This window comes from Choloepus didactylus, chromosome 6 (assembly GCF_015220235.1).
Source record: "Choloepus didactylus isolate mChoDid1 chromosome 6, mChoDid1.pri, whole genome shotgun sequence".
NCBI lineage: Eukaryota > Metazoa > Chordata > Mammalia > Pilosa > Megalonychidae > Choloepus > Choloepus didactylus.
Window position 1 is genome coordinate 33194325 of NC_051312.1, and position 21819 is coordinate 33216143.

General features: G+C 57.4%; 1 protein-coding gene across 16 annotated transcripts in view; it reads right to left on the reverse strand.

The window, feature by feature from the left end:
* Window positions 1-21819, reverse strand: part of DGKZ (diacylglycerol kinase zeta) — a 44242-nt gene that overhangs the window by 1370 nt on the left and 21053 nt on the right. For 3 of the 16 annotated variants that reach the window (XM_037838609.1, XM_037838606.1, XM_037838604.1), the window contains exons 1-29: window positions 12827-16710; window positions 12395-12503; window positions 11996-12091; window positions 11597-11674; window positions 8954-9010; window positions 8461-8529; window positions 7517-7588; window positions 7290-7406; window positions 7123-7194; window positions 6654-6749; window positions 6317-6399; window positions 6148-6208; window positions 5949-6062; window positions 5712-5852; window positions 5041-5119; window positions 4787-4842; window positions 4596-4658; window positions 4421-4494; window positions 4220-4331; window positions 3631-3830; window positions 3343-3443; window positions 3160-3239; window positions 2896-2965; window positions 2707-2747; window positions 2051-2190; window positions 1007-1038; window positions 722-906; window positions 165-285; window positions 41-74 (exon numbers count right to left, since the gene is read on the reverse strand). In XM_037838609.1, coding sequence (XP_037694537.1) covers window positions 41-74; window positions 165-285; window positions 722-906; window positions 1007-1038; window positions 2051-2190; window positions 2707-2747; window positions 2896-2965; window positions 3160-3239; window positions 3343-3443; window positions 3631-3830; window positions 4220-4331; window positions 4421-4494; window positions 4596-4658; window positions 4787-4842; window positions 5041-5119; window positions 5712-5852; window positions 5949-6062; window positions 6148-6208; window positions 6317-6399; window positions 6654-6749; window positions 7123-7194; window positions 7290-7406; window positions 7517-7588; window positions 8461-8529; window positions 8954-9010; window positions 11597-11674; window positions 11996-12091; window positions 12395-12503; window positions 12827-13557 — 3284 coding nt within the window. In that variant the 5' untranslated portion in view covers window positions 13558-16710. Of the gene's footprint in view, window positions 1-40; window positions 75-164; window positions 286-721; window positions 907-1006; window positions 1039-2050; window positions 2191-2706; window positions 2748-2895; window positions 2966-3159; window positions 3240-3342; window positions 3444-3630; window positions 3831-4219; window positions 4332-4420; window positions 4495-4595; window positions 4659-4786; window positions 4843-5040; window positions 5120-5711; window positions 5853-5948; window positions 6063-6147; window positions 6209-6316; window positions 6400-6653; window positions 6750-7122; window positions 7195-7289; window positions 7407-7516; window positions 7589-8460; window positions 8530-8953; window positions 9011-11596; window positions 11675-11995; window positions 12092-12394; window positions 12504-12826; window positions 16711-17177; window positions 18041-21819 lie in introns of those variants that run through there. The other 13 variants (XM_037838612.1, XM_037838613.1, XM_037838614.1 and 10 more) reach the window with 7 other exon arrangements.

Consider the following 21819-nt stretch of genomic DNA (forward strand, 5'->3'; position numbering starts at 1 on the left):
TTCCAGGGTAAACAGGGCCCTCCACTGCCCAGATACTCACTTTTCCTCCACAGCATCAAGGATCTCTGGGGGGGCTGGAGAAGAAGGGAGGGGAGGTCAGAGGCTGGCAGCCTCCTCTTCTCCGGCCTAGGCCCTGAACCCCGGGCCCTAGAGGCAAGGCTCACCATGGTCCAGCAGGTAGCGGACCACCTCCTTGCTGCCGGTGCTGACCGCGTGGTGCAGGAGCGTGCGGCTCCGCTCGTCCCGGTGCATGAGGTCGCCCCCGGCTCGGTGCAGCTCTTGGAGCTGAGGGCAGGAGAGAGAGGGGCTGGGGCTCCTCAGGGGCACCCCTCCTTCCATCCACAGAAATGGCCCCCAACACCCCCACAGGCCCCAGGCATTCTGGTAGTAGTGCGCTCACACACACCACTTCCTAGGAGTCTTTGGGGGCTTTCTGGAGTGTGAGGGGAGAGATGGGGCTTCTTTCACCCCAGGTGCCTGCCCGTGGACTCCCCAGGAGCACTGACAACCAAGCCCTGAGTCTGTGGGGTTCCTTGAAGACTCATTCCTCTCTAAGCACCAGGGACAGGCCCGAGGAAGAATGGGGCCATCACTGTGGAGGCCCCGCAGAGGGCCAGATGACGACTGGGCCTGAACAGGCCAGCTCCCAGTCCACTCCAGGGCCCCACTCTCCCCTGAAGGGGGCTGCCAAGGAGAAGCAGCAGAGCCCTGGGGCTAGTACCTTACAGAAGTCGTTCCTCTTGGCAGCCTCAATCAGCTCCTCACCTGCACAGAACACCCACCTGTTACACTCTGGGGCTGGAGGCCTGAGCTTGTGTGTGTGTGAACATACAAACGATGCACGATTAGATTGCGAGGCTTGCCTGCTGGGCTCCTGTGTGAGTGTGGCCATGTGGCACTCAGCAGCTGTGTTTACATAAGGTTTCTGTATGGCTCTGCCCCACCCCACCAAGCCTCACTCCATGACCAGGGAGAAACGAAGGGGTCCTGGGGGGAGAGGCCTCACCTTTAGGGGGTACAGCATCCCCCAGCAGTGACCTGCAAACAGAGCAGGATGAGATGTGACACAGCCCAGGCCCATCTTGTCACCCTCCCAGCCCCAAGCTGGGGCGCCCTCATTCTTTCAATAGTTTATTGAGTGCTGTGTATCAAGCACCCATCGAGGCACTGAGGGTACAACACTGAATAAGACAGATGGAAACTGCTCTCACGGAGCTCACATTCTAGCGCAGGGAGACAAACATGTGAGTAAAGACTTCAAGACAGCTGGAAGGGTTCGAAGGACAGAGAACAGGGCCGGGTGACTGAGCAGCTGGCAGGAGGGGGCAGCTCTGGGTGGAGGTCTCAGGAAAGACCGCTCTGAAGAGGAGCAGCCAGGCTGCGGTTTGAATAAGGGGGCCCAGCTCTGTGAAGAATGGGAAAAAGGGTTTTAGGCAGAGGGAACAGCAAGGACAAAAGTCCAGAGGTGGGTAAACCTGAAATCTCAAAGAACTGAGAGAGGTGAGTGGGGCTGGACTGTGGAGATGGGGGCAGAGGGCCCTGGGAGGTCAGGGCAGCGAGGCTGGGGCTGAGGACTGACCTGAGGGCTGCTGAGAGAGAAGGTTCTGGGGAGCGACCTGGTCTGGTGTGCATTTTTAGTAGGCCTCAGGCTGCGTGTGGAGAATGGACACAGGGAGGACGACAGCTGGAGGCGAGGGCCATGGTAGCTTGGATGGGGTGGTGACTGGGGGGGTGACGTGGGGAGGTGCTCAAATGTTGGAGGGGGTGAGGCTGACAGGACTTGAAGAAAGACTAGATACAGGGGTGGGAGAAGAAGGAAGTCGGGGATGAGGCCAGGTCTCTGAGCATGAGGGTGGAGGTAAGGCCATTTCCCTGGGGGGAGGGCTCACTGGCAGGATTGGGGCCAGGTTCGGTTTGGGGCCACTCAGTCAACCACAGGAGCTGCCAGGTGGGCAGCCAACTTGAGAGATGCGTCCGGGGCTCAGGGGCTCAGGAACTCAGGAGTCACCGGCACACAGATGGGACTGAAAGCCAGGGGCTGGGGACTCACCGGGGTGTGGGGGAGCAGGGGGAGGGGGGGAGAGGGGAGGTGGGAGTTGGGAGGTCAGGCTGGGCCGACGCCCCCAGGAGCTCAGGGTCCAGGATATAAATCTCGTCCTGTGCGATTTCAGTCACGTAGTTGAGGTGTTCCTGTGGGTGGGGAGTGCTAGGTCAGGGCTGAGGCTCAGGGCCTCTCAGGGCACCTGAGGGCGGGAGAGGTAAGGGGCAGCCAGGCCAGCAGAGCTTCCGCCATGGAGGCAGCCAGGTGGGTGGTCCTGGCCATCCCTCCTCACCCTCACCTCCTGACACATCTCTTCTCCATTCCTGTCCCTCACCCCAAGCCATCCCTGAGCTCTGTGCATTGGGCCCACCATCTGGCCAGCCTCTCCCACCACTAAGCCCTTCCCCAGGGGAAGTGCCTTTTCTCCCCTCTGTCTCCCTGGACCTCCCCTGAGCTCCAGGCCCTCCCACACACCCAGCATGCCATCTCTGGGTCCATGGGCTCCTTTTCCAGTGGCACCGTCCCTGCACCATCCCTGTACCCCGCAGCTCAGAGAGCAGGGGCAGGAGTGATCAGGGACAGAGGCAGTGTGTGGCTACACCACAGGGTGGGAGGGTGGACAAAGGTCGGCTGTCTGGGGTGGGAGCAGGGCTGCAAGGGCTCACCTGGGCCCGGTCGATCCTGTAGAAGCGGCTGGCAGTGGTTGCTGGGGAGAGACAGTGAGTTAGCTGAGGAGGAGAGAGGCCCTTGTCCAGGCCCAGGCCCTTGGCTGCCCCAAACAGGCTCCCTGGGGGGTGGGGCGGGAACACAGGGCCTGGGACTGCCAGAAGCTGACCATTCAGGGCAGGACTCACCATCTAGGAAGCACCACTTGGGGGACAGTTTCTGGCATGTTGGGGACTTGGCTCCAGCACCATCGGGCTCCTGTCAAAAGAGAGGCATACAGGGGCTGGGGTGGACCTGGGGCTGGGAGAGAAAGGAGCTTGAAGCAGGTGGGAAGAGGCACAGAGGCCCCTGAGTACACACCCACGAGGGGATGGAGAGGCCAGGCTGTCAGTCATCCCCCTGCCCCTTCTCACCAGGACTTCAAGGAGGTCCTACCTCCCTGCACCCCTTACCTGTTGGAGCCTCTCAATGTGGGCGCGGCAGAGCTCAAGGTCGCTGTCCCCAGGGACCACCACAGTGCCCAGAGGCACGGCTGCAGGATAGAGCAGGAGTCAGCAGATGGCTGGACCCTCTGCCCTGCCCTTGGGGTGCAGCGACTGCCAGCCCTGCCGCCCCCACCCTGCCGGCCCACTCACAAGCCTCCTTGAGCTGCTCCTTGTCGTAATGCAGGGCCTCGTAGTCGTGCATGCTGACTCTGCTCACCTGGATCCGCAGCTGCTCGGGCACTGGCTGCTGGCTGAGGGGCAGGGACCACGAGAAGGGACTCAGCATAGAGCCTGCCAGCGATGGCCTGCTGCCCTCCCAACTGCCTGGGGCAGGGGAACTGTCTGCTCCTCGTAAGATGGGGAAATCAGGGCTCAGCGATGGGGGTGCCTGGCCCCAGGGTAGCAGCGTGTGTTGGCTGGGGGTGGGGACATACGTACTCGCTGTGGAGCGGGGCAGCACTCCGCCGCTTCGCCTTCTGCACCATGGTGGCCTGGTTGCGCAGGGTGATGCGGATGCGGGAGGCTGCGAGCTTACAGGGCTCGCCGTCCACCTGCACGGGGATTGCCTTGGACGTGGTAAGCACCACCTCACGGCACTGTGTCAGCCGCTCGCCGTGCCCACCCACCTGCAGTGCTGCCTGCGGGTAGAAGAAGCTTGAGTCAGGTGGGGCCCCGAGCTCTGCTCCTTCCTGGGATGCTCTGGCCTCCCAGAAAGGGGAGAGGGGAAAAGAGAAGCCCCCAGAGAGGAGAGGGTGACACCCAAACAGAGGCAAGGAGGGAGCTTCCCCAGACAAGAGATGAAGATGGTGTCCCCTCAGACAAGGAAGAGTGGAGGGTGAGACCCAAACAGAAAGGGAAGGCAAGAGTGAGACCCAGATAGACGATAAGGGTGAATTCCGTCAGAGTGGGGAGGAGACAGTGAACTCTGAGGCAGAGAACAGAGGTGAGGGTGAACCCCCAACCCAGCCCAGGCAGGGGAGCGTGGGTGACCCCTTTCACCTTCAGGCCCTAAGGCTTGCCCGCTCACCAGGGAAGTCATGGTGAAACCAATGACCTCGAGGTAGCCGTCATCGTGCCGCTGGGGCTCAAAGTCATGGTGCTCCCCGGGGTGGCCCCAGGGCATGGTGCCTGCACAGTACCTGAAGGGGAGGGCAGCAGGACGGGCTCAGAGGACAGTCTCTGCAGGACGGAAGGCAGCAGGCCCACCCCAGAGCCCTCCCCCTCTCACCGGGGGATGTTCAGGAAAACGATGCACTGAGGTTTCAGGTCCTGAATCTTGGGGGTCAGGTCCGTCCCATCACACTGGAGGCAAGAATGGGGGAGGAGGGTGGGAGGTAGACATGCATAAGTGCCCCCCTCCCCACTGGGCCCACCACCCTGCCTGCCGGCTCTGCCCAGCTCACCACCACTCGGATATGCTTGGCCAAGTCCTTGGAGCTGCCCATCAAGAAGTCGGAGAAGGCTGTCTGTGGGAGACAGGGTGTCACCATCAGTGACCAGCAGGGGTTCTGTGGCCAGGCAGACCAAGCGGGCAGGGGTGGGGGTAGCAGACTAGGTGGGCATGGGAGGGGGTGCTGGCAGGCCCCAGACTCACCCCGGCATAGAACATCTTGTTCCGAAAACGGCTGTTGAATTTCTCCGGGTTGGCCTCTGGGTGGAGACAAGCCAGGGATGGACAGTCAGACACTCTGAGCCTGCAGGTGCTTCCCGGGTCAGGGGTGGTGTGGGGTGGGAGCGCTGGGAGTGACTGCCTTTTCCTGGGTGGGGCAACGTCTGACCCTCCTCGGGGCACTCCTGAGCCCCTCCCTCCCCTGGCACCCAAGGACATCTCAGCAAGGTGTTGCCAACCTCGAGACTCGTGAAACTCCAGGGTGACATGGGCATCAAAGCCTAGACTGAAGTAGTTGTTGAAGACATCCAGGGGCAGCTGGAATAAGGTCAAGGGACCAAAATGAGGGCTGGGCCGTAGAGCCCTCTCCCTGCTGCCGGGGCCCCTGCCCAGCCCATCAGCCTTTTCCACAGTTAACAAAATCCACACCATAGGACGCTCCTCCCCCAGCTCGCCCACCCCCCACCCTGCGGCAGGCTTGGCCCTCCTCTGCCCTCTTGGCTTCCCAGGGAGGGCTCCCTAAGTGCCCTGAGTGCAGGACCCCTGCCCCCTTCCTCGCTGGCACTCTCTTACCCGCTTCATTTTCCTCCACAACATAGCATGCAATATACTGTCAGAGACCCATGAGGGCAAGGGTTTGTTTTCTTTACTGCTTAGAACAGTGCCTGGCAAGTACTAGGTGCTCACTAAGTATCTGTTAAGGGCTGAATTAAAAAACCTATCTTGTGAGGTGAGCACTGTTAATCCTATTGTGCAGAAGAGGAAGCCGAGGCTTAGAGAAATGAAGAGACTTGCCCAAGGTCCCAGAGGTAGCGACTGGGGAAGCGGGGCCCAGCCCGGGGTCATGGGAACCCCAGGCACTGAGTGTGGAGAGGCCCCGATCCCAAGCCCCTGCCCTGCCCCAGCTGACCCGGTCGGTGGCACCGTCGTCCCGCTCCTCGGGCCCCGCCTCGGGGCTGGGCTCGGCACGCAGGTCCCAGCGGTCAAGCTGCACTACGTTTCCCTCCTCCACATGCGAGAGGATCTTTGACACGGGCTCATCTGTGTAGCCCTGGTGGGAGGAAGAAGGAGTGAGCCCCTCCTGTGGCTAGAGACGCCCCTGTGGCAGAGCCCACCCCAGCTTCCCCACCACTGCATGGACCCTTACCCCGCCCCAGTTGAGGGTACGGGCCAAGTCGTTGCCAGTACCCAGAGGTAGGATGGCCACAGGGGGTGGTGGCTTCAAGCGCAGCTGGTCCAGGGTGGAGAGAATCCAGCCCACCTGGGGGAAGGCAGAGCAGAAGAGGCCCCGGGTCAGGCCCGGCAGGGTGCCCAGGCCCCAGCCCCGTGGCCCCTGCAGAACTCACCGTGCCATCACCCCCACAGGCCAGGATCCGCAGGTTGTGCACTCTGCGGTACATCTCCAGCCTGGGGTCAGGAAGATAGGAATGGGTCGGGAGGGGATGGGGGTGCCATACTTCAGGGGCCAGGCGGGGCCTTTCCTCCACCCCCCAAAGAACTTTGGCAGGTACTTACGCCTCCTTGGGCCCTCCCTGGCTCAGGTCAAAAACTTGTCGGGGATTGAGATACCAGAGGAAGGACTGGATGATCTTAGCGCCCTGTGGGGGACCAAGAGCCGAGAGGGGTTGGGACGGAAGGAGGCAGGCTGGGAGGGGGCAGGCGGAGCTGGAGAAAGGAGGCAGGAGAAGCACATGGAGAAGGGGTGACAGGTGGACACAGGCAGGACTAGCTCAGGATCCCCGGGAAGAGGGGATGGGGCAGACGCCTGAAATGGAAGGGGTGCTGGGAGATGGGCCTGACCCCCAACCCCTCCTCCAAACTCTCAACAGAGAGGGGGGCTGTGTGTGCCTACCTGGTTGCCCCCACTCTTGGGGTTCACAAATACCAGCAGGGGCTTCATGAGGGGGGATGGGGTGGGCCTGATGATGAAGGGTCTCCAGCGGCCCTCCTTGGAAACACAGGGAACCCGTGAGGCTTTTTCCTGTCCTGGAGACAGGACCTCCCCCCAGCCTCGGCAGGTCCCCTGGTGATGCCCCACATGCTCCGCCATCCTCAGACACAACCCTCGAGTTCAACCTTATGGAGGCAACTCCAATCTAATCTCCCGCCCCCCTCAGTACCCCCAAACTGACCTACTGAAGGCCCGAGGGACCTCTCGGAAGAACCTGAAGTACTGCCAGGGGCCCCAGTTCCTTCCAGGCTGCTCTGGGGCTGGCAGCAGTATCAGCCCCAGGGGCCTCCATGTCCTGAGAAACGGACCCTCCTACCCTCCCCGCTCCCACCGGTCCCCTTCCAATTGCCTGCCCAGCCCCAGGTCTAACCTCAGGCCCTTTCTTGCTAGATTTCCTCTTGAAAGAGGCTCTCTTTTTCTTCTTGCTTGCCTTGAGGGTATTCTGCAAGGGGAACAGGGGTATTGGTGACAAGGTGGGTAGGCTGGGGTGGCTGGCAGACCCCAAATGGAAGGTTCGAGAGTTGTAGGCACACTTGCCTGGGGCCTCCGGGCACGGAGGATCCAGGTGGGTGGGATGACCACGGCTGCGTGGACCCCCAGCGAGCATGGCTCCTCAATCTGCTGCAGCATGAAGCACGACACCTTGCTGTGGTACTACAGGAGACAGACAGCAAGACTGAGCTGGGCTGAGCTGAGATCCCAGGACCCAAACCCAGCCCAACCCAAGAGACAGCCATGTCGGGGGGTAGGAGGGGGGCACTCACTGCTTGCTTGCACCAGGAGCAGCTGATGGCCACAATCTCCTTGCTGTGGAAGGTGAACTTCTGCTGGAAGCCCTGAGGGTGGGTGGGACGGATGGGCACAGGGGCTGGACCTGGAGCAGCAGGCCCAGCCCCTCCAAGATGCCACCTCTCTCCACCAAGGAAGTGGAGCAGATTTTTTTAAATGGAATTAAAAAAAGAACAATGAAATAAGTTCCTCAAGGTGCTTCTAATAAGGGATGCTTAACAGGGACCCACGACTTTCTGAAGTTAACTGCATAGTGTGTGTGTGTGTGTCACATGCTCACATATTAGTGTGTTCTGCCAGAGAGTGGTCCACAGGCTAACTCCTGCCTCACCCAGATTTCCCCTTCTTCCAGACCCCAGTCTGGTCAGGCCTCGCCTGGGTGCACGTAAAGTACTTCACTGCTTCTTTATCACATTCACTCCCTTGTTCATCCCACAAATGCTTACCGAGTGCCTAGTCAAAAGGCATTGTGCAGGGCACTGGGAATAAACAGAGAAGCAAGACTAAGCCCCATACCTTTTGGAGCTTACGTTTATTAGACATAGCCCACAAGCAAATAAGTAAGTAAACAGAAGGCCTGTGGACTGTGCCGTGAGAATGCTGTGCAAGGTCTGTCCTCCAGCTACACTGCCCCCCAGAGGGCAGGGACCCATTGCCCAGCTTGGCAGTAACTGGGGCTCCACAGATATCTGCTGAGTCAACAAATGAGTAAGTCTCCATGCTTCTCAAATGGATCACCCAGGACTTCAAGGAGTCCAGTCACTGCATCAGAAGGAAACCTGTCTCCCTGCTCTCTGTTAGCCCACAACCGAGAGCAGGGGCCAGGGTGTCTGGGGACTGACTAGGTACCCACAGTGTTGGCAGTGGGCAGGCCGCCCAGTCCACAAAGCCCGAGGCTCAGGGCCGCAGGGCCTCTCACCTTCCCGCAGTGCCGACACTTGCCGTCCTGGCGCCGCCGGTGCACCCAATGGTGTCGCACAAAGGTTGGCTGGGGGAGGAGGAAAGAACTGTCACCAGGGTGAGGGTGGGGTGGATGGGAGCACAGGCTCTGGGCACAGCCCACAGCCCTCAACGGATCAGCGGTGTGCCCTCAGCAGTCCTGCGCGTGAGGTGAGCAGGGGCTGAAGATTGGTCTCCACGGCCCTGAGGGAAAGCTGGGACTCAGAAAAGGGACCTGGTTTGCCAGAGTGGCACACACTTTGGCAGAGAAAGCTGGGAGGTACACTGGGGCCCAGCAGGCAGGGCCAGCCGGGCCTGCCCATTTGGGAGACCTCAGAGCCTCAGCCCTGTACCACCTCGGCCCAGAGCAGCCTGGAAGGAACTGGGCCCCTGGTGGCACTCTGGAGGCCCTGCTGAGAGGTCCCATCAGGGAACTTGGGGCCTCCTTGCCCTGAACCACCCGGGGCATTTACCTCACGGACGTTCCTGGAGCCTGATTCACGGAAGGACGGCTTGCAGCGGAAATTTATCTGTGAACATTGCAATGACCATCTAAATATCAGAACTCCCTTTGGGCTCAGCCAGCGGACCACCCCCTCCAGGAAGAGGCAGGAGCCCTCAGGATGTGAGACAACTCCTCTGGGAAGTCCTCCTGCATCCCAGCCTCCACTCCATTAGCCAGAAGGACTCTTTCCTTCCGTTCCCTCTCACAGTTCCTGCCCAGTATCTAGGGGCAGGGAGAGAGCAGCAGTTTGGGACCTTGCTTTACTCATCCTTTATTCTCCCTTGCCCACAGCACTCCCGACCCAGGCACACACAGGCAACTCAGTCCATGCTGGCTGCTCTGTTCTGACTGGCCTCGGAGAGCTCCAGCAAATCTGCTGAACCCTGGTTGGTATTTCCCCTTGGGGGTGATGCTCGGCCTGCAAAGCCTGGGGCTGCTTCTCAGTTTCTCTTTTCCTCACTGCCCCCACTTCAGCTTCAGGAGGGCTGGAGGGAAGCGCTGCTTCTTCTAATCAGAGGTGTGTTCTTACATCTCCTGAACAGGCCTCTAGTCTTACAGACTCCCATAACCTACTCTCGTTCCTACAGGCTGGAAAGGGACTCGAGGCCCCTTCCACGGCAGCCCTCCCACCCCGACCTCGACCACCAAGGCTGCCCCCCCGGCCAGTGTTCCCTCTACCTCCTAGAAGCACAGCACCCAGACGTGCCCCCAGATGCAGACACATAGTAGACAAAGGTCCCCACGGAGGCAGCGTGTAAGGGACAGAGCACAGGCTCTGAGGCCGCACAGGACTGGCCCAGCCACTGCTGAGCTACAAAGCTTGAGCAAGTCAAAGCATTAATTTAGACCTTGATAAAATGGTGTAATGGCCATCATTCATTAATTCATCCCTTCAAGAAACACTCAATGAGCTCCACTCTGTGAAGGGCTCTGTCCTAGGCACTGGGGATACAGCCCTGAACAGATACAATTACTGCCCTCTTGCGCTTTACATTCTAGTGTAGACTGCAAGATGGCCAGAGAAAAGACAGGGAGTGAAATGGAGCTGCTGTTCTTACTAGAAAGGGCCTCTTTCTAGATTCCACACAGACATCTTAGAGCTGCCAACCCTGAATCCCTGGCCTGTACCCCTCCTGGGCTGCTGCTTCCCCCACAGCCGATGTGCCTGATGAAAATCAACAGCAGCAGGCAGTGGATTCTTAGACATACCACCCGAAGCACAAACTACAACAACAAAAAAAAAAAGCACAGAAAAACCAGACTAAACAAAATTTAAAACTTTTGTACTTCAAAGGAAACCATCTAGAAAGTGAACAGACAATCCACAGACTAGGAAGAACTATTTTTTTGCAAATTATATATCTGATAAGGGACTAGTGTCTAGAATTTACAGAGAACTATTAGAACTCAATAATAAAGGCAAATAACCCAATTGGATAATGGGCACAGAATCTGGACAGTTCTCCAAAGAGATATACAAACAGCCAATAACCACATGAAAAAATGCTCAACATCATTAGTTATCAGGGAGATGCAAATCAAAACCACAACGAGATTCCACTTCACAGCCACTGGGATGGCTCTAATCAAAAGGACAGACAATCACAAGTATTGGAGATGTGGAGAAACTGGAACCCTCATACACTGCTGGGCAGAATGTAAAATGCGGCAGCCACTGTGGAAAACAGCCTGGCAGTTCCTCAGATGGTAACATACAGAGTTACCATGAGACCCAGCAATTCCACTCATAAGTATAAACCCAGAGAACTGAAAACATATGTCCACACAGAAACGTGTACACGAATGTTCGCAAGAATTATTCATTAAAGGCCAAAAGTGGAAACAACCCAAATATCCATCAACTGATAAGTGGATAAATAAAATGTGGCATATCCATACAATGGAATATTATTTCACAATAAAAAGAAATGAAATACTGACACGTGCTACAGCATGATGAACCTTGCAAACATGCTAAGTGAAAGAAGACAAGACACAAAAAAACACATATTGTATGATTCCAGTTATATGAAATATCCAGGAGAGGCAAATTTATAGAGGCAAAAGTAGTACAGTGCTTGTCTAGGGCTGGGGGGGTTGGAGAAAGTGGCAGCTAAGGTGAATGTGGTCTTTTGGGGGTAATGAAAATGTTCTAAAATTAATTGTGGTGGTGGATGCACAACTCCGTGAATGCACTAAGAGCCACTGAACTGCGCCCTACAAATGGGTGAGTTGTATGGTATGTAAACTATAACTCAATAAAGCTGTCAAAATAAAAAAAGAAAATCAACAGCAGCAAACATTGACAGAGCACCTCTTATGTGTCATCGTGTTAAGTGCTTTATATGCTCTTTCCTATTTAATCTTCACAAATAAAGTATTACTTTCTCCATTTAATAATGAGTCAACTGAGGCACAGAAAGATTAAGTAACTTGCCTAAGGATTCAAAAAGAGATATTTCAGCTCCCGTGTCCTTGCTCCTCCCCACCATGCACGCTGGGACGGTCCTGGCTGGTGATGTTGGGTAACGTGCACACGTGTGCAGCTAAGTACCTGGGAGGGCTTTAGCACCACAGGGAAGGGCCAGGAAGGCTGGGCCACCACACTCACCTTCTCCAGCTGGTCGATGCAGGGGGTGTGCACCACGATCTTGCAGGCTGCACACTTTCTCCGGGACACCGATTTCTGCTATAGGAAAGACAGAGAGGGCCCCTGAGGCACTGGAAGCTCCATCCCAGACCGTGCTCCACTGGAGGCAGAGAAATCCCCGCATCTATCCCAGCAGGGTGCCCTCTGTGCGCACGGGGAATCCCCAGCCTTGGCTGCTCACAACAGAACCAAGTCCCTAATCCCCTTGCCCCATCAGGCAGCCCACACAGCGGGGGCGCTCAGGTGACAGACTTGTTCCCACCTTCCCCAGGAAGCTGCCGGGCCAGCCCGGGTCTGTCTACAGAATTCTGGACTCTGCTCCACCACCAGGGGGCAGCATGCCCCACAGAGCGCACTCACCAGCATCTTGGCTACACAGTACTGCTCCCCAACATAGCAGAAGTCCCCCGACACGTTGGTCTCAAACCAGATGTGCTCCCCGTAGGTTGCTGATTCCTAGACCACAGATGAGCACATTCAGCGCATGCCTGCCACACAGCCTACCAGCCTACCCCCACCCTGCCTGGCCAGCCCTCTTTCTCACCAGAATCAACTGTGCTTGCTATTTTCCCCAGTATTTGGGGCTTGGCTCAAATGCAGCCATCCCCTGGCTTGCCCTGACCCTGCCACCCATGGGTTCTTCTCCCAGCTGCCCACAGTGCCTCCTCCCACCCTTACTCTTCTGGCCTGGGGCCTAGCAGGGCGCTGTCCCCAGGGGTGTCCACGGTGCACTGCCACTCCCCACACCCAGCCACTCACGCTCCAGTCCACGGTGCTCCGAATCTGCCGCTCTGACTCGCTGCACGGGGCCCCGAGAGTGGGTGGAGGGGGTGCCAGGTGCTGGAGGCCCGACTTGGTGATGGCTTTCCTACAGAGGAGGAGTCAGCTGAGGCCCCTGGGGGCCTGCTGAGCACTTGCTAACTGTTTCCTCCCCCACCACCTGGGGTCTCTGCCCTCACCATGCCTTCAGGAGCAAAGGGAGGCTGGAGGAACCCCGTAGCACCCAAAAGGATCCCTGCAGGAGGCTCAGCCCTCCCCATGGCCCTGCTGGGGTGCGCTGGCTCCCACAGCCCTTCAGGGCACGCTGTTCCTGGGCAGGCACCTTCCTGCCAGGCAGAAGCCTCAAGGCCTCGCTGCGCTCTGGGCCCCTGGGGGCCGCAGCGCTCGCCTTGCTGACTGTGCTATACCTACATAAGCAGGGCGCTCCAGGCCTGGGGTCTCGCCGACTTGCGCCGGAGGGCTATCTGGCGCCTGCAGGACAGTGAGCGCCTGCGGGTAGGCGACATGGGGCCACCCAAGGCTGTTCGGCCCCCAGAGCCAGAGTTCTGGCCTGAGGGCCGTCGCTGGCTGAGGCGCCGGTAGTAGCCATGCAGGCCCCAGAGGGCGCGGTCATACACCACATCAGCAGGGAGCAGCTGCGAAGAGGCTTGGCGCCAGCGCAGGCAGTGGGGCACGGGCAGCGGCGGCCAGGTACCCAGGTGTGGGGGCAGCCCAGGTCTGTTGGTGCCTGGCTGGGTGGCACTCGATGCCCCAGCTGCCACATCCTCCTCCTGGACCCCCTCCTCCTCCTCACTCATGCCCACGAGCCCGGCCAGCAGCAGGGGTGTGCCCAGGAGCTGGGCCCCCATAGTGGCAGGCTGGGAAGGGGGCAACTCATTCACGACGAAGCGGGGGTTGCAGGCAGGGGGTGCGGTGCTGGATCGCCGGCGGCTGGCACCCCGGGGCCCCACCCCGCAGCCCGGCAGGCAGCCCAAGAGTTCTGCACTGGAGCGGCGCCGCTGGGCCAGTGAGGAAGAGGCCTGGCCGGCAGGGGAGCGGCGCCGGGCCTTGCCCGTGGGCAACCCTACACCACTGGGCCGCCGCTGCCCCTCTCCGGGGCCTGGCGCCTTCCACTGGAAGTGTCTCCTAAAGAAGGTCTCCATGGCAGGGGTAGGCAGTGGCTGTTGGCACAGAGACCGGGGGCATCAGGAGCTGGGCTGGGCCATGGCTCATCTGCACAGCCTCTGCCCTGTGAGCAGAGAAGGGCCTCTTGGGAGGGAGGAAGGACTGCGGTGTCTGGCCTCCGTTTAGGGTTCCCGGGGAATTCTCAGGGAAGCCTACATTTCCAGCCGCGGGAAGCACTGGCTGACGTGCTTCCCAGGTGATACTCCTAGGCTGCCCCAGGATAATGGGTAGGATGGCTTCTAGCTACCCTCCCTGGCTCCCCCTGTCCAGACACCATAACCCAGAAAGCCCTTGGGGCAAAAGGACTTCAACTCCCTTACCAGAAGCTGATGGAAAAGAAAAGAAAAAGGAAGCTGAGAGCTCCTAGTTCCAGTGCAGAGTCTGCCTGGACAGACCTGGGGCCTAGGGCAAGGCTTTCCCTCTCATCCGGCCTTTGTTTTGCCTCCAACCTGGGGCAGGTTAGGTGCCTTCCTACGGGACATGGCATTAACCAAGCCATGGTAATAAAACGAGGCCCTCAGAGAAGGAACTTGATTCTGAGAAGACCCCAGACTCTCTGAGCCCCAGTCTTGGGGTCAGGCTGAGGGTGGTACCCACAAACAGGAAGGGTCTAATGTTTGACTTAGAGATCCAAGGACCCTGGGGAAATAAGGTCCTTGGAGAACCAAGGACCCGCTAGGGGAAGAGGTGACTCCACAGGGAGAGAAGCCACCTCAGTCTTCACTCAGGAAGACTGGGAAGCAACAAGAGGCTTGCACCCGAAGAAAAGCAGTCTGGATTCTGGGTGGGTGCACACCTACGTCTGAGGGGCCAACAGACTTCTCACCTTCCTGACATTAGAGGCGTGGCGCACGGGTCAAGCACTGGGTGGTGTCTGCAAATTGCAAACCCTTCTAGCTCTGCCGTGAAGGGAGCCTGTGAACTGCACAGCCTCCTAGGGCCCCTGAGGGCTGGAAGCCCAACTCCTGGAATTCCCAACACCAAGCTACCCAGATCACACTCCCCCCACCCACCCATGGGGACATCTGTGCTCAAACCACCCCCCCTTGCCCTGTTCTGGGGGACCCATGCTCCATTGCCTTCACCAGCTCACCTACTCCCTGCCTGCCCCTTCTTCACAGCACCAGGGTCCTGTGCCCTTACTTTTCCCTAAAAGCTGGAGACAGGCAGGAAGCCTGGTAAGGGTCAGGGATGCCCTATGTGCCCCTAGAAGCCACAAGGAGGCCCACATCGCAGCCAGGGGTCAGGGCTACCTGCAGCTGCCAGCAGAAACACCTCTGCCTGCCGAGGGTTTGGAAGCCATTAGGTCTGGTGGGTGGGTGCCCTGGACAAGCGGTGGGCGGGGGGGGGGGGAGATTTAGGTCTAGCTAACGGGGTCAAGGAGTCGGGCTTGGCCTGCACGTCTAGTGCCCACTCCTCCCACACACCCCACTGTCTCTAACTTGACACTGAGCCCTGTGGGTCAGGGCAGGCAGCCCCAGGCCCAAGCCCTGTGCAGGGACAGGAGATGGGGAGGGGGACGGGGACGGGGTCACAGTGTCTGGGCACCCGTGTTGAGTGAGCAGTGGAGGCGGCCGTGCTTGGGGAAGCTGGGGTCTGCCAGGCTCCTGATCCTGCCTTTACAGGCCCCAGCCCCTGCAGATGACAGGGAGAAGGGCCACACAGCATTCTCACTACACCACTCAGAGCAGGCAGGAGAGCAGGTGTGGACAGAGGGCTCCTGGCTGCCTCCTAAAGCCATCTCATCAGGGCTAACGTTCCCTGAGTGCTCACCGTATCGGGCACCGGGCCGAGGCCTCTGCAAACATTTCTATCATTTTCTGTTACCACAACCTTAAGGAATAGGTTCTGTATCATGCAGCGTTCCTGATGAGGAAGCTGAGGTGCAGAGAAGTAACTTGCCCAAAGACCACAGCTAGTCCGCAGCAGAGCCAAAGTTAGAGCCCAAGTCTACCTGACCAAAAGCCTGCCCCTGGCGCTCCAGAGACAGGTGCGGCCTAAGACATCTTCCTCTAGGCCCACGAGGTGGGGCTAAGGTGGGATGGGCTAAGGTGGGATGGGCTAAGAGGGGGAAATGCAATAGGAAAACGATCATCACGTTTACTGAACACCTACTGTGTGCCAGGTCAGCTCATCTGACTTGGTCCCCATGACAACCCCGTGAACCCCGTGAGGTAAGTAGGACCAACAGCTTAACTGTAGAGATGAGGAGACCCAGGCTCAGAGAGGTGCAATAACATGCCCGAGCTGGGCAGGGGCTGAGCCGGGACCAGAAGCCCAGCCTGCCTGCCTGCCTGTGCCCGCACTCCCTGGGCTGGCCTGCCTTGGGCTGGTTAGGGGTCTGCCCTGCATCCCGTCTGCACCACTGCCAGGGCGCCGGCTTGCCAGCACTCCCCCAGGGTGTCGGCTTTCCCCGCCAGCCTGGTCAGGCTGCCCTGTGACAGCTGCCCAGCCTGGAGGAGATTAGTCACCCGGACACACCGCCTGATGCTGGTGTCACCCAGAAAACAAAAGGCCACAGTCAGCGTGGGGGAGGGGATGCAGTGAGGGCTGGGCCCAGCCGGCTGCTCCAGACCCAGGTTAGCAAGAAGAGCCAGGTGGAAGAGGTCACCTGCCTGCAACCCTTCACAACATGAGGGGGCAGAAGGGGCAGCTCACAGGCGATCCCTGTGCCCTGTCCTGCATGCTGCCAGGGCAGCCCCAAGTCTGCATTTGTCCAGAGGCCTCCTCGACTGCCTTCCCATCGAGCAGTCACTCTCAGTGAACAAGGCAGGCGAGGCCAAGCCTATGTGCAAAGCTGTCTCCTCCTGGCCTCAGTTTCCTTGTTAGCCTGAGGCGGCTGTTAGGCTGACAGACATTCTCTGACAAGCTCTCCAGCCAGGCCGTGGCACCTCTGCACTCCCAGCGCCCCCTCCCCCCAGGCCCTGTGCTTCCTGTTCCCTGATCTCTATAGAAACGTCCTCTGGTCAGTAACTGCCTGGCTCCCGACTTCCTATCTCTGCTGAGGCTTCTCCTGCGTCTGGCCACACAGCCCCCGCCTTGCCCCATCCTGGGCCTGGAGCCTTTCCCTCCAGCACAGCTCTGAGCAGCAGCTTCTTTCCACCTCATGCTCTCTGTCACCCCCAACACACCCGAGAGTACCTGTAAAGGTCATCGGAGGAGGCCCACAGGCTTCAGACACCAAGAGCACAGGAAATGGCAGCCCCTCGGCCTCACGGTTAAGGGCCTGGGGAGAGCTCAAGTGGGCAAGTCACACCCAAAAGGGACAGGATGGGAAAGGACTCATGTGGCCCCATCCACCTCCAGCTGGCTGTTGGGACCTGGGGCAGGGCAGGGCAGGCCTGTGGGGGAAGCAGGCCTGGTGGAGTCTGGCCACGCACACTTGATAAACAGCAGCCTGCCTGGCTGTGGGCAGCTGTCAGTGGGGTGAGTGGGCCGAGTGCCCCAGCTTCATCGGGTATCAGCTAGAGGACAGGGCTCCCAGCCTCCCGGCCCAGACCATCCTCACACCCCCTCTAGTTTCAAGGAAAAAGCCCAAGTGCCTTGGAGTTCTGCACCTGCCATTTACCACCGGATTATCATGAGATGATCAACTAACCTTTCCAAGCCTGGGTTTCTCATCTGAATAACGGGGATCATACCATCTAGTTCAGAGGCTGGCCTGGGGGAGGTTTAGGTGAGATGATGGGTGGAAAGGGCCTGACAATACCTGTCAGAGCAGGGCCACAGCGGCCCATCACCTGCAACGGGCACCAGATGTGGGTATCATGCCTCCCGTGGTGGGGGTTGGGAACCCAAGAAAGGGAAGCGGGAGTACCCGGGTGGCCTCCACCCACCACATGAGGAAGAGCGCCTGGCAGCCAGTGCACCTGGGCATCAGCTCATGCTGCAAGGAATGCGTTCTGCCCCCGGTAGCAGGCCAGGACCCCCAGACTCCCCCAGAGCTGCTGGCACAGGACACCACATGGGATCCGACCAGAGTGCCCACTCCATCTGTAGGCAGGGTCCCAGACCTTCTCTGCCTGGTGAAGGCTGGGAATGGTGCATGGTGACCCCACTTCCATGGCGCCAGGGCCTGGGGCCACCTCCCCAGGAGGCTGTTGGGCCCCGGGTCAGGTGCAAGGACAGCTGGGAGGCCTGCACATCCCAGGCCAGCCTAGGGGCTGGCAAGCAGGGTCCCAACGTCCCTGAGGCTTCTACTCACTAAGGAGAACCTCCCCAAACAAAAAAAACCGCAAGTGGGCAAGAGGGAGCCAGTGGGCCAGGGCTAGATGGTCAGGCTGCGTGGTGGGTAGAGGAGGCAACCAGGCCAGCTAATGGTAATGCCCTTTTCCCTCTCCCTTTCCCATCAACTTCAGAAGCCTAGCAGAGCAAGACCCTCATCTGTGCATAACGTGCCTGAGCCTGAGATCACTCGACCCACCCTTCCCAGACCCACCAGAGAGAGACAGGAGGGGGAAAGAAGAGCAGGAAGGGTTGGAGGAGGCCCCCTTTTGACCTGGTCTGGAAGGCAGGGCAGCAGCAGGAGGAGGTGGGCAAGCGGGTGGGGGCTGGGGTCCCCGTGGGCAGCCAAGCCCCAGCTCTGGCTCCAGCTCCGGGCCTCTGGCCTCTGGCTGAGCAAGTCCTAGTTTGGAGAGTGAGCCGCGGTGGCGGCTCATCTGCCCCCTCCCCCTCGCCACCCTCCTCCCCCAAGCCTGAGACAGCCGTTATGAAAATAACCCGTTTGGTAACCAACTGCACTTCCTCTCCCAGCGGCAGCTCCAGGCCCTGCCGCGAGCAGGCGGCGGGTGGGCGGGTGAGCAGGCACAGGCGCGCACACCAGGCTTGCCTCCTGGATCCTTTTCCCAAAGTCCCCAGAGCCAGGCTGGGCCGCAACCCAGTAGCCCCCGCTCCATCCTGGCACCCGTTACAGCTCAGCCCATGCCCTGGCTCCAGGGAGAAGGTCTGCAGAGGGAGAGCTGGGGGCTGGGTGAGAATCACAATGCCAGGGCTTTTGGAAGGGAGCCGGCCACCTAATGCCCACTCACACCCACCGGACAGGTTTCTGGGGTCTGGGGAAAGTGATGGAGATGGCTAAGCACACTGGCTCCAGACAAAACCACAAAAATAAATATCTGTGGAGTGTTTCACAACTTACAAAGCACTTTTCCCCAATCATTATCAGACAGGAGGCTTGTACTTCCCCTGAGCAGGAAGCATTACTGTGCCCACTGAACAAACAGGTCACCTGAGGCTTGTGAGGCCTGGGACCACCCGTGGCTCCCAAGCAGCTGGGCTGGGGCTCCAGACCTGGGGTCTCCTGGCCCTGCCACGGGGGCCTTTCAGAACTGCCCTGGCTCATGCCAAGCTGCAGAATACCAGGGAGGCTGCCCATGTCACACACGTGCCCACCTGGCATGCTGCCCCTGGCTCACACTCCTGCCATGGCTCCCGAGGGTCTAGCACGGCAGTTCCCAGACTTCCAGATCTCAGGACCCCTTTATGCTCTTAACAATTATACTGAAGACCCGTAAGAGGCTTATATGTGGGTTATAGTTATCAATATTGACCCTATTAGAAATTAAAACTAAGAACTGTTTGAAATATTCATTCACTTAAAAACAATAATAAGCCCCGTTATATGTTAACATTAATTACACACTTTCATGGGGGCGGGGGGAGCTATATTTTTTAAAACAAAAAGTTAGTGAGAAGAGTGGCACTGTTTTACATTTTTTGCAAATTTCTTTAATGTCTGGCTTAATAAAAGATAGCTGGATTCTCATATCTGCTTCTGCATTCAATCTGTTGCAATATGTTGTTTTGGTTCAAGTATATGAAGAAAATTCTGTCTCACACTGACATGCAGTTAGAAAAGGGAGGAGTATTTTAATAGCCTTTTCAGAATAATTATGGATATTTTTCTTTGCTACTATGCCAAAATATGACAAGTTGTAGTTTCTTAAAGGTTATTTGCAATGTGGAATCAGAAACAACATCAATGAACTTTTCAATGGTCTATCTCACACTTTGAATTTTGTTAACGTCAAGCAATGGTTATTGGAAAATATTGGTTTACTGAGTTGTGCAGAACTTCTAAATGTTGATACATCTCATTATGCAAGACAATATCAAAAATCACATTTGCCAGCATTACTAAAAATCTCATCAGAAAAGCTTTTAAGTACCAGGACACTGTCAGGTGGACAGGAAGGTTTCCAAAATTCCAATTTCCCCTCAAAAGTCCAAATCCAAGAAATACTGATAACTGTTTTTCAAGTGACAAGCTCACTTCATTCATTTTCAAGAAAATGTCTGCCAAACATCCAAGTCTGAACAGTGTGCCAAGTGTTACTTCAAATAAAAACGGTGTTCCTTAAAAACAACAACAAACGGCCAGTACAGCTTGCAACTCAAACAGCACAAGAACTCTTCCGTAAAGCAACCATCACAGTTCAGTTTGCAGCAGAAGTGATTCTATATATTTTACACTTCTTCAAACAGAATGTTAAAAAAAATACCTACTCAAGAGTCAAGACTTTATCAAATCAATCATTTTTACTGCATTTTCTTTTTTACTGTGTGTGTGTGCCATGAAGAACACAATCAATGACTACTGGTACCTGTTGGGCCCACTGCCTTGGTCTGTGATACAGCTCCAGCAGTTTTCCCACCACTGCTTTTGTACCATCAGTACAAAAGTTAGCAAAGTGAAAAAGGCAAATAATGCCTTCGTATTATGAAAATGGCTTAACCCTCACCAATACCCTGAAAGAGTCCAGGGCACCTCCAGGACCATACTTTGAGAATTACTGGGTCAGCATGAATTCCAAACCCTTCAGCAGCCTGGCAATTAGGGTTTCTGTAATGTGGCACTAACTCAGCCTTCTAAGCCTCGACACAAACCTTGGGTGCTAACCCAGCCAATCTACTCTCTGTCTCCCAATCTGGCTGGGCCCGGGCTCTCTACTGTGCCCCTGCACACGGCAGCCCTTCTGCCTGGCCTGCTGGCCTCCTCCCTGTCCCATATCAAAATCCCACCTGCTCACAGCTGCCCCAGTCAAGAATACATCACACCCCCTGACAACTCCACGCTGCCCATCTGGCTCCTCTGCCACTGGGCCCCAAGAAGTCCTGATTCGTCCAAATCCATATACCTCTTTCTTCCTTCCAGACCACAAGCTCCGGGGGGCAAGCGGCCAGGCATAGTATATCTGGGCGTGCCCAGCACAATGCCTGGCAGTGAGTCCAGTGTTTACCACTGATTAGCTCAGGAAGAAGGAATCGGGAATTCTGTGGGGGAGGGGCCAGAGCCTTACGGGAAGACAAGGGCTTCCTCTACCTCGGTACTGCATGCCAGGGCTGACCACGGGCCTAGGCCACTTCTCTGTTGGACACCAGAGGATGGCACCAGCCTCTGTCTCTGCAACTTCCCTCCTCTCTTCTCCAACCAACCCCCACAGTGAAAACTAGAGACACCCTTCTGTGCTGCCCACTCCATGCTCTCCTTAGGCCACTCCAAGGCCTTCCTTATGAACCCCAGACAGCAGGATTTGGCAACATGAAGTCACAAGGTGAGGGTCGTGGGCAAGGAGGGGAGAAGGGGCTCCCTCTGATGCTTCTGGGCTGGGCTAGGGACCCTAACTCTGGGCTCCCTAGCCTCTTCCTTCATGCCTTGAGTTCCTGTCTCAGGGGCTGACCCTGGTAGGCCCTGGAATGAATGAATGACTGTTCCTTTAAAGCTTCCACTCAAAGCCAGCCTCCCATTGCCCCCAGAATTCACTCTACGATGCCCACTCACCCTTCACTGGCTCTCCACTGTCAGAAGAGCAAACACCTGGGTCTGAAGTCTCAGGCCTCCCAGTTTCTTCTCTTGTCTCCCAGATTTTTTGTATTTTGTTTGACAAATACATAACTCACTCTATGCCAGGCACTAAGTGTTTTACAATTATTAACTCATTTAATCCTCATAAAAATTAATAGCACATTATCCCCATTTTACAGATCAGGAAACTGAGGCATAAACAGATTAAGTAACTTGCCTGAGATCACACAGCCAGCAGGTGGCAGAGCTGGGATTCAAACCCAGAAGTCTGCACCATGGTCTGTACTCTTCACCCTTCACTCTCTGCCTCTAGATGCTTCTGTCAAAAAAAACACTTGTGGGTCCCTTTTCATGCATCTGTACTTTGCATCTGTAGTCTCTCTACCCAGAACACCGCTCCCCTCTTCTGCTTAGTAAACTCTCCCTTATCTCTTCC